This window comes from Primulina tabacum, chromosome 1 (genome assembly GCF_025594145.1).
Source record: "Primulina tabacum isolate GXHZ01 chromosome 1, ASM2559414v2, whole genome shotgun sequence".
NCBI lineage: Eukaryota > Viridiplantae > Streptophyta > Magnoliopsida > Lamiales > Gesneriaceae > Primulina > Primulina tabacum.
The window spans coordinates 3,074,886-3,087,112 of record NC_134550.1 but is presented as its reverse complement, the minus strand read 5'-3'; the positions used below and the strand labels follow the sequence as shown (position 1 = coordinate 3,087,112).

General features: G+C 35.6%; 1 protein-coding gene across 1 annotated transcript; it reads left to right on the top strand.

Moving 5' to 3' along the window:
• The first annotated feature begins 9,057 nt into the window (after window positions 1-9,057).
• Window positions 9,058-10,863, top strand: LOC142516116 (GATA transcription factor 19-like). The gene is made up of 2 exons (XM_075619837.1): window positions 9,058-9,972; window positions 10,269-10,863. The coding sequence occupies exons 1-2, from the start codon at window positions 9,535-9,537 to the stop codon at window positions 10,539-10,541; spliced, it is 711 nt and encodes a 236-aa protein (XP_075475952.1). The 5' UTR covers window positions 9,058-9,534; the 3' UTR covers window positions 10,542-10,863.
• Window positions 10,864-12,227: the final 1,364 nt, after the last annotated feature.

Genomic DNA, 12,227 nt, shown 5'->3' with positions numbered 1-12,227 from the left:
TGTATTATTTGAACCGAGTCGGTTTGTGAGACAGATTTTCATCGTGAGCATATCAATAAAAAATAATAATTTTTTTGAAATATGAACCGAATCAGTCAGTCTCATGAAAATAGATCCGTGAGACCCTCTCACATAAGACTTATTCTCAAGATATTGAAGCCATGTTTCTAAATTCATGATTTTAAGTCTATTTAATTCAATCAGTTTCATGAAAATAAATATGTGAGACCGACTCACATAAGACTTATTATTAAGATACTGAAACCATGTTTCTAAATTCATGATTTTAAGTCCATTTACTTCTTTGTTCGATATATTAATATTATGATTTCATGTTCAGATCGTCGAGAAATATTATATCTTTTGTAAAACGGTCTTACAGATTTATATATATAAGACAAGTCGATCTAATTTATAAATATCACGAAAAAAATACTTTTGATATAAAAAACTACAGTTTTTCATGATTTGGGTATGTTCACAAATCCGTCTCACAAAATACTTTTTTTGTGGCAAAAAAATTGTTGATAAACGTATAAAATTCATAAATCAGTTTTATCAGCAATCTGCCCAAATAATGACGAAAGATGTAATTATCCTACCACTACTCCTTTTTTGTTATATATATACACAATTATCGATTCCGCAAATATAAATAAATAATATAATGATAATCAATTAATGTCAGGTAGATTATATACTCGACCTTTGGTGTAGAAAGGGAAGCTGAAAAATCAAAGTTAAACCAAGGAAAACACATATAATTTATGATTAACAGTAAAACGGCATTGGATAATAAAATAATTAATTGTGAATAGTTTGAAAAAAGAGAATATATCGGAAAGTGGTGTTTGTCGAAGGGAGGGGACTCCAATCTCAAGACGATCCGATTCTCAATTTGTCTCTCTTTTTCTTTTGTTTTGTGCTGTTTACGTATTTGAATCTTTGGATCGATATTCCAGAGGCATTTGTTCCGCCTTCCCTATCATTACTCTATGTGCTCCCCCTCGCCTTTTCTTCTTTTATCCTTTCCTTTTAATTTGTCCCCATTTCGAACTCATCAAAATCTAAAACATTTTGACCCATTTTAATTATGGAATTCACGAGCAACTAAATTTTTTGAACAAAAAACGAAAACAAAGAAGAATCGGTACTTTCTTGGCGAATCGAAGTTGATCGTTAAGACATCGAATTCGAATATATTTATAATTAAAGTACTTAATCGATTTGGTCGAATTAGTTTATACCATTCGATGCTTATCCAGCATGTCTCAAGTGGGATTACTTCATAATGAACACCAACCAACACAAGCTTTGTTCACTTTTTGCATGTTTCCTTGCATCTTTGGGTCAAAGATTTCTCTAAACCCACAAAGCTTTGATGATTGCAGAGTATCTCTTTCACTTTTTCCTATTGTCCCCCCCAAAAAATAAGATAACTATCTAGGAATACATGTAGATTTGAGGAAAACTTTTTGAATTTATTATTTTAAAATATATTCTCAATTAAATACTATATCTTTTTAAAAAATAACAATAAAAATAAAATAAAATAAAATAAAATAAAATTCTTCTGTATTCGGGCATGAGGAGGGTATGATTGAGGAGACGACCAAATGGATTGTTTCCTTCCTCTTCACGTGATTCCTGGGGGCGCACCTACTGATTGTAATAGTAAGATTTAAGAATATCAAATATAAATTTATATTTTATTTATTATTAAAATTGGATTTTTATGATAAATTATTTTTCGGGAAATTAACTTCTTTTTCTTTTTCTTTTTTTATGGTTTTTGTATGCATAATTTCTAGGATCTTATTTATCAATAGTTATTATTAGAATTAAAAGTAATATATCATATTCCAATAAAATTTTAAAAATTGATTATTGTTGATAATAATTATATTAGAGTAATGAATTTATTACAATAATTATTTTTTTATAGTATTATATTTAAGCGTATACAATATTGTAACACAACGTATGTATTTTAAATATAGAATTTTTATGGAAAACATGGCTTTAGTTGGACGCGAGTTTTTTTTTAAAAAAATTATTATTATTTTAAGGATTACAATGTCCATCAATCATATCCTGTGTAGTCCGGCAATGGGATTGACGGACGGATTAGACAGTCTATAACAACAAATGGATGATGGTACTTGTTACAATGATAATTACCAAGTTGAATTCAAAACAAAGATAAAATTTCTGTTTTTATCATGATTTCATAAAACGATCCGATTCAACCGGTCTATTTTAAAAAAGATATTCAACCGGATTATCAAATCAGAATAACGTAATATCATATAAAATGATAATATGAAATAGTAAATAATATATTTAAAATTTGAAGATCTTAAATATGTATATAAATAATAATAATAATAATATATATTTATCAAAATTTAAAATTTTAAAAACATACATATAATCTAATATAATTTTATTTATATTTTTTGGCAAAAAATAATCAACAAAAATAATAATAAATTCAAAAGAAGAACCGATTGGATCGATTTTTAACTGGTTCATCGGTTCTGCATGATCGGTCAAACCAATGTTTTGACAATAAAAATGATTATTTAACTTGGTCCGAACTGGATCGATTCTCTGTTGAACTTGTCGGCAGGAACAAGAGTTTTCAAATGGGGCCAGTCAAAACATGTAATAAATGTGGGCATGCGGAAATTTCCAATGGCGGAAATTTCGTGGAAAGATGGAAGACGCGTTTTATACGCGTCCTCACACGGACAGGGGGCTCTATAAATAGAGCTCCCCCTTTCATTTTGAAATCATCACTTCTTCGAGTTTTCTCTCATCTTATAAGCATTTGAGTGCTTAGTTCTATAATATTTGTGAGGTGTTTTGTTCTCCTGTATTAAGAGAGTTTGTGTTCTCTTTGGAAACACAGTGATTGAGTTGTACACCACAAAATATTATAGTGGAAATCTTTTCATCTTGTCCGTAGTTTTTACCCTAATAATTTTTAGGGGTTTTCCACGTAAATCTCGGTGTCCATTTTATTCTTTATTTTCGGGTTTTATTATCTCAAATTCCGCACGTGGGACCAACAAGTGGTATCAGAGCCTTGGTTTAAAATTTCTTAAAATTCTGAGTATGCTCTGTGATTGCAGCCTAGACTGATCTTCCACATCAGAAAAGATTTTTTGAGATTTTTTATTTAAGGCGGGATTAATTTTATCGAGTCTACTAAATTGTTGTAGACATAATGGCGGGAAAGTATGAGATAACAAAGTTCAACGGAAGCAATTTTATGCTGTGGAAAATAAAGATACAAGCAGTTTTAAGAAATAAGAATTGCTTGGCGGCTATTGGAGATAGACCGATGGAGATTACAGATGATGGAAAGTGGAACGAGATGAATGATAATGCTGTTGCCAATTTACACTTGGCTATAGCCGACGAAGTTTTGTCAAGTATCTCTGAGATAAAAACAGCAAAAGTTATCTGGGATACTCTGACAAAGATGTACGAGGTCAAGTCGCTACACAACATGATTTTCCTAAAGAGAAGACTTTATACTCTTCGGATGGCGGAATCTTCATTGATGATCGATCATATCAACACACTCAATACTCTATTTGCCCAACTCACTTCCATGGGGCATAAAATAGGGGAAAATGAACGTGCGGAGCTTCTACTTCAAAGTCTACCAGATTCATATGATCAACTTATCATCAACATAACCAACAATATTCTTATGGGCTTTCTAAGATTCGACGATGTCTTAACTGCGGTTCTCGAAGAAGAAAGCTGGCGCAAGAATAAAGAAGATAGGTTGGTAACCTCGAAGCAGGCAGAGGCGTTACCGATGATAAGAGAAAGATTTATGGACCGTGATTCCAGTGGGAGTCAAAGGCGAGGTAGGTCAAAGTCGAGAAGTAAGAAGAAAAATATTTACTGCTTTAAATGTGGCGGTAAAGGGCACTTCAAGAAAGAGTGTACGAGTATCGATAAAAGCTCTCAAGGAAATGTGGCCAGTACTTCAGGCAGTAGTGAAATATTATTCAGCGAAGCGGCAACTGTTGCGGAAGGCAGACACAAATTTTGTGACACATGGATTATGGATTCAGGAGCGACGTGGCACATGACGTCTCGGAGAGAATGATTTGATCATTATGAACCAGTCTCAGGAGGATCTGTATTCATGGGAAATGATCATGCCTTGGAAATCGCTGGGGTCGGTACTATCAAAATTAAATTGTTTGATGGCACCATTCGCACCATACAGGAGGTACGGCATGTGAAAGGACTGACGAAAAATCTTTTGTCCTTGGGGCAATTGGATGATATCGGGTGCAAAACTCGGATCGAGAATGAGATCATGAAAATTGTGAAGGGAGCGCTTGTGGTTATGAAGGCGGAAAAAGTTGCTGCAAATCTGTATGTACTTTTGGGAGAAACACACAAAGAGGCAGAACTAGCTGTTGCATCAATTGGTTCAGGAGAAGAATTAACAGTGTTATGGCATAGAAAGCTCGGGCATATGTCAGAACGGGGGTTGAAAATTCTCTCAAAACGGAAGCTGCTGTCGGGACTTACAAAAGTGTCATTACCCTTTTGTGAGCACTGTGTTACCAGTAAACAACACAGATTAAAGTTTGGTACTTCTACTGCCAGGAGCAAAAGCATATTGGAGCTTATTCATTCGGATGTTTGGCAAGCACCGGTTGTATCCCTAGGAGGAGCGAGATACTTTGTCTCGTTCATTGATGATTTCTCTAGGAGATGTTGGGTGTATCCAATCAAGAAGAAATAAGATGTTTTCCAAATCTTCAAAGATTTCAAAGCGCGGGTTGAACTTGATTTTGAAAAGAAAATCAAGTGTCTGAGGACTGACAATGGAGGAGAATATACCAGTGACGAGTTTGATGCATTTTGTCAACATGAGGGCATCAAGAGACATTTCACGGCGGCTTACACACCTCAACAGAATGGAGTGGCGGAGCGGATGAACAGGACCTTGTTGGACAGAACAAGAGCTATGTTGAGGACTACGGATCTAGAAAAGTCATTTTGGGCGGAAGCAGTCAAAACCGCTTGTTATATTATCAATTGTTCTCCTTTAGTGGCGATTGATCTGAAGACTCCGATGGAAATGTGGACCGGGAAGCCGACATATTATTCTCATTTGCATACATTTGAAAGTCCTGTGTACGTTCTGTACAATGAGCAAGAAAGATCGAAGTTGGATTCGAAATCCAGAAAATGTATCTTCTTGGGTTATGCTGATGGAGTAAAAGGGTTTCGCTTGTGGGATCCTACTGTTCACAAGCTTGTCATCAGCAGATATGTTATCTTCGAGGAAGATAAAGTAAAGGGAGACAAAGGCACACCGAATTCAGAAACTACTATTTTTCAGGTGGAAAATAAGACGGACGAAGGTCAAGTTTTTTGTGAAGCAGTACCAGAGCACGAAGAACAAGAACATGTTGAGTCTGAGGTTTCCAATGTGAGGCAGTCAACTCGAGACAGAAGACCACAGGTTGTCTTTCAGATTATGTCACTGAAAGTAATATTGCATATTGTCTACTATCAGAGGATGGTGAGCCATCGAGTTTCCACGAGGCTACTCAAAGCTCGGATGTATCCTTGTGGATGATAGCAATGCAAGAAGAGTTGGAGGCATTAGACAGAAATAAAACTTGGGATCTTGTTACACTACCACGAGGGAGGAAAGCCATTGGAAACAGATGGGTCTATAAGATCAAGCGTGATGACAATAACCAAGTGGAACGATATCGTGCTAGATTGGTGGTAAAAGGGTATGCTCAAAAAGAAGGCATTGACTTCAATGAGATATTTTCTCCCGTGGTTCGACTTACAACAGTCAGAGTAGTGTTGGCATTGTGTGCGGTGTTTGACCTACATCTAGAACAGCTAGATGTGAAAACTGGCGTTTCTTCATGGAGATCTTGAAGAAGAAATCTATATGCTTCAGCCATAAGGTTTTGCTGAAAAAGGCAAAGAGAACTTGGTTTGCAGGTTGAAGAAATCTCTGTACGGTCTCAAACAGGCGCCGAGGTGTTGGTGCAAGAGATTTGATTCCCATATCATGAGCCTTGGATACAACAGACTGAGTGCAGACCCTTGTACGTATTTCAAGAGGTCTGGTGATGATTATATTATTTTGTTGTTGTATGTGGACGACATGTTGGTAGCAGGCCCCAAAAAAAAGATCAGGTCCAAGGATTGAAGGCACAGTTGGCTAGGGAATTTGATATGAAGGACTTGGGACCAGCAAACAAGATTCTAGGGATGCAACCGAGACAGAAGTAACAGAAAGATTTGGCTTTTCCAGAAAAATTATTTGAAGAAAGTCTTGCAACGCTTTAACATGCAAGATAGTAAGCCAATTTCGACCCCTCTTCCTGTTAACTTCAAGTTATCCTTCGAGATGTGTCCTAGCAGTGAAGCAGAGAGGATGGAGATGTCTCGAGTACCGTATGCATCAGCAGTGGGAAGTTTGATGTTCGCCATGATATGTACAAGACCGGACATTGCTCAAGCAGTTGGAGCAGTTAGTCGGTATATGGCGAATCCTGGACGAGAGCATTGGAGCACTGTTAAGAGGATCCTTAGCTACATTAAGGGTACCTCGAATGCTGCATTATGTTATGGAGGATCGGATTTTACACTCAGGGGCTTTGTCGATTCAGATTATGCAGGTGATCCTGATAAGAGAAAATCTACTACTGCTTATGTGTTTACACTTGCAGGAGGAGCAGTAAGCTGGGTTTCAAAACTGCAGACAGTTGTGGCGTTATCTACAACAGAGGCAGAATACATGGCAGCTACTCAAGCTTGCAAGGAAGCAATATGGACTAAAAGGTTATTGGAGGAGATTGGGCACAAACAAGAGAATGTTCCTTTGTTTTGTGACAGTCAGAGTGCCTTGCACATCACAAGAAATCCAGCCTTTCATTCCAGGACGAAACACATTGGAGTACAATTTCACTTTGTGCGGGAAGTAGTAGAAGAAGGAAGCGTGGATATGCAGAAGATCCATACGAAGGATAACATAGCTGATTTTCTGACCAAGCCAATGAACACTGATAAGTTTGAGTGGTGTAGATCCTCAAGTGGTCTAGCGGAAACATAAGCAGCAGGAAATGACAAGATTGAAAGGATGTGTGGAAATGTGTTTGATTCTCAATCAAATCTCCAAGTGGGAGAAATGTCGGCAGGAACAAGAGTTTTCAAATGGGGCTAGTCAAAACATGTAATAAATGTGGGCAGGCGGAAATTTCCAATGGCGGAAATTTCGTGGAGGTGTTTTGTTCTCCTGTATTAAGAGAGTGTGTGTTCTTTTTGGAAACACAGTGAGTGAGTTGTACACCACAAAATATTATAGTGGAAATCTTTTCATCTTACCCGTGGTTTTTACCCTAATAATTTTTAGGGGTTTTCCACGTAAATCTCGGTGTCCATTTTATTCTTTATTTTCGAATTTTATTATCTCAAATTCCGCACGTGGGACCAACAGAACTGAGTTTTTTTCGTTTTTGTTTTTTTATCGTAATATTGACTTGACGTCAGATAATGATATGACGATATTGAAATTTGATGATTTGATATTAAAAATCGATATGAAGAACCGTGATGATTTGCTTAAATCACTGATCTAGGGAAGTAAATTACTTTAATTCAAAACAGTCGAGTTCGTCTAGTAAAGTGTAAACTCATGTCGTATAGAAAACACAATATCGTCCAAACTTGCTAAAAAGACTTAAAAAAAATCATTTAAATAATATAGAATTAAGCCGGATCAAGGCACTTAGTCCCCAATTAAGTTATTCACAACACGACATCCTAAATACTATGTAGAGAAATGAAATCAAATATTACTTTATTTTTCTCAAATTTCAGGGTAACCTATTGTCACTTACTGAAACTTAGAAAAGTGGGACTTATTGACCAGTTATCATCCTTTTGTCACTTACGGTGAGGGCAGTGTGAGTTGAAAATAAATAATCTGTACGTTTTCGTCTCATATATTTAGATTTGAAAAATTAGTCTTCACCACACGACCTTATAGTTATGTGTGTGAGTTTTTCTCGTGATCTATATCTGTATCTGTGAGGTGAAATAATTTTGACATAAAAATATTAATTTCAATGAGTCGAGTCGAGTATGATATTAATATAATACGATTGACTCGTAAGATAGTTTCATATGAGTTTTTGTGAATACTAATAGTCATATTTCAATAGCATAACACATCATTAAATACGTCGGTGTTTTGTTTTTGTTACGAATCATTATGTGTCCCAAAATTAGCATTAAACTACAATAACTGAAATTTTATTAGACATGATTTCTTTCACAGAAAATTCAACCAATAAATTTCTTTTTATTTTACAAACCACCAGTGAATATGATATTTTACCAATATTTTATTAAAATTTTGATCAACTCAAGCACATAAATATAAGATCGACGACAAAATATAATACCAAAATCATATAAAAACAAAAGTAGGTTTCTTTTGAGACGGTTTCACGAATCTTTATCTTTGAAACGTGTCAACCCTACCGATATTCACAATAAAAAGTAATATTTTTTCATGAATGACACAAATAAGAGATCCGTCTCACAAAAAGACATACTCTTGTTTTTATATGATTTTGGTGTTCTATATTGTCGTCGATCTTATATTTACGACAATATAAAAGACCAAAATCATATAGAAACAAATAAAAAAACAAAAATTACAATTTTTGTTGTATATTTTATTAAGATTGATTAAAAATTTTCGAGCAAATTCAATTTTCTTGGGGGAGTAGCAATGCCAGTGGAGAGATTCGTATGCGGACACAAGTTTGATGTATTGGGTTTGAGACTACTGCCTCGTGATCGGAGAAGGCAGATCCATGGAAGACTGTTCCCGCTAGTCACGTGGGCTCTTTTGACTGCCCAATGACCACACCCACCCCCCACCCCCTCTCCTTGTATCTATATGTGTACGTACATACCAGCTGAGCTCTATAAATACTCACACAATAACCCTTCAATCTCCATAGCTTAACCCCATTTCGTGCATCATTCTTGAATCATACACACTGCACAGTGTAATCTTTGTTCTTTTCTCTGCAAACGTAGTTTTTTCTGATATTACTATTAGTATTAGTTCTGCTTATGTATCCAAACGTCACTTATTGGCGATCAAACTGAACATGGATCCTGCAGATGATTACTGATATTTCGCCATTTTAATAGCTCTGTGTAGCTAACGGACAACGCTGATCCCTGCTATTTCGTACACTCAAAGAACAGCTCTCTTTCCCGAGTGGTAGTTGTTCAAATTAATATTTTATTATTGTCATTACAAGTCGCTGTCAGATAACTATTTGCTCCCACCTCTTTTGTTCTCTCTCTGTCAAATTTATGTTCTTTGTCCCCTTCACCAGCATCTGCCCTAGTCTTGATCAATTTTTTCAATATTATTGGAGTTTAGAAGAGAACCCTTTTGTTAAAAGATTGGATTTTTGAGTGTGGAAATCTCGAAGAATGATGCACAGATGCAGTAGCTCGAACATGGTGGGGGGTTGCACCTGTGGGATGTACCACACGCAGAGCTGTAATTCGTTTTCAATGCTTTTCTCAATGAACAATGGGTATAGAGGATACGAAGAAGGAGGGGAGATGTACTCTTTCTCGAATTCTCCTTCGTCTTCTGTGGATTGCACGCTTTCTTTGGGCACGCCTTCCACTCGTCTGACGAGTGACGACGGCAATCATGGTGAGAAGAAACGTTCTTCTCGTATATCTGCTTTTGGGTGGAACATCCTGCCTTCGAAGCAGACGCCGGCGCCGCCGTCCAGCTCCAAAAGCCACCGTGGAGGAAGTAGTGGGAACTCCGGCGGCGACCCTCTCCTCGCCCGCCGCTGTGCTAATTGCGACACCACCTCCACTCCATTGTGGAGGAACGGTCCAAGGGGTCCTAAGGTCAGTCTTAATTAATCAACAAGTTTCATTTACTTTACAAGGATTTTCCCCACAAATTTTACCCAAAAATACATTAAATTGTGGTTGATTTTGAGTCTAATTTCTCACAAATTTCATTTAAATAAATTTAAAGAGTGTCCATCTACTAGATTCTTGGGTCCCTTTAGCAATGGATGGCATCTGGAATATAGCCTTCAAACTTAAATTTGTTACCTTCCTGAAAAGATATACACACAACAAAAACGTAACATTTCAAGAAAAGAGTCCTAATCTGGAAATCAAATGAATTGCTGCAGTCACTGTGCAATGCATGTGGGATTCGCTTCAAGAAAGAAGAGAGACGGGCCACAGCCGCCGCCGCCGCCACCAGCAACGGCGGAGGCGGCAGCCACGGAGACATGGAAGCTCAACAGATGATGAACAACAACACATGGGCAGCATCTCAATCCCACAAAACACCCTATTACTACGGGAACGAGTACCAGTTCCTGCAAGAAGACAACCACCTCAATTCATGGCGCTTCAACGTCACAGACAGGCCAAGCTTCGTCCACGATTTCACCAGATGATCATCAATCAAATTAATTCCCAGAAAAAGGAAAAAAAGAAGAAAAGAATCCCATTAATCATTTGTCATCTGGAATCAATATAATTCATTCATTAATCAATCAGAATCTGAAAAAGCTACACATAATATTCTCTCTGCGCAGTTCGATGGCGATGGTAGTCTGATAGCTCAGTGTCACAGAGGAAATCTGATGTTTTCACATAGGTGGAGTGAAAAATGAGTTAATTCGATGTCACTTAGATCGCTTTTGGTTTTTTCATGTCTTCTTTTCTTTTTTTTGTAAGAGCTTTCGCTTTTTCTTAAATACTAATGGTCCCTTTTTCTGTTGGTCTGTTTCATACACTTTTCTTTAATTTGACAAGTTTGAAACAAGCAGCTTTGCTTTATAAGCATATTATATTTGTTGTTTTCTATGTAAACAGATGTTCCTTTCTGTACTATCTATTTTGTATATTTTGAATTTTTTTATACATCTTGTTCAGTTGTTCAACTGGTACATATAATAGTATATTATATATATGTATATATATATGTATATATGTATCTGTCTGCGTGTGAGTGTGATCTGATTATAAATTTATGATGATGATAAACAATACACAAATTTTAACTGAGAAAATGTGATGATCAGTAGATAACTTAGCAATTGTTCTTGCTTGAAAAATATTCATCTTATGAAACTTTTTATGGAAATTTGCAAAACTATGTTACTCAATATGTATTTGTTAAAACTCTTGTATTAATATCAGATAAATATATTAATATATGTAAATGGTTTTCTTAAAACAAAAAACACATATTCTTTGATAAATTATGATTTAGTAATGGTGTAATTTCAACCTGACAATACCTGCTGTGTTCATAATTTATTCAAATAAAAATGTATCTATGATATGGTGAAAATTGGAAGTAATAGTCAGTGATTGAAAAAAATATTTGAGTGAAAATTAATTATTATTTGAAGAAAATGGATCATATATAGTAAAGACACGCAGGGGGATACATCTATAAATTTAAAAAAATTCAAGGACTGTGTTTTTACAGAGATATAAATACAAGTCGTCCTAATAAACACAATAGCCATTCCCTTTGTATCAATATTTGTTAGTGCATAAAGTAAAAATGGTTGGAAGAATTTGACATACGGGAAAATTTGCATTTTTTGTTTTTATAATTTTATCATTTTGTGATTTTGGTAATCTATTTTATGAAATTTTAGTTTTATTTACAAGTATTTGGATTTTCGGTAATATCAGTCATTTTTTTATGTGGAGTACTGATATATCACTACGCACATCATCATGACATCAACGCTGCATAGATGCCACAACAACGTCACGTAAAAAATGACTAAAATAGCAAAAAAAGAAGAAAAATGATGACATGCTAATATTGAAATTTGACAATATATGAAACTAAAATATCAAAGAGACAAATATAGAGAGGAGAAAAACCACAATCCACTCTAAGCAAATTCGTGTTTAAAAGATGATCTCCCTATTTTTGTCCCACAGTTGAGACTATCTTCTTATATCTAACTTTCTTAGATTTAAATATTATTTCATGATTTTTGTGAATGAGGGAATCATGATTTTGTTGGAATATTTTTTGTTATGGATTGATCGATTGATATCCTCTTCACACTGTTGCGAAATTACTCAGCTTATTGGCAGGTATTGGGTCAAGG

Bases quoted from the DNA above. Each gene is read 5' to 3' on its own strand.
- LOC142516116 (XM_075619837.1), top strand. From the start codon at position 9,535: ATGATGCACAGATGCAGTAGCTCGAACATGGTGGGGGGTTGCACCTGT. The intron at 9,973-10,268 runs GTCAGTCTTAAT...GAATTGCTGCAG, and splicing joins ACGGTCCAAGGGGTCCTAAG to TCACTGTGCAATGCATGTGG.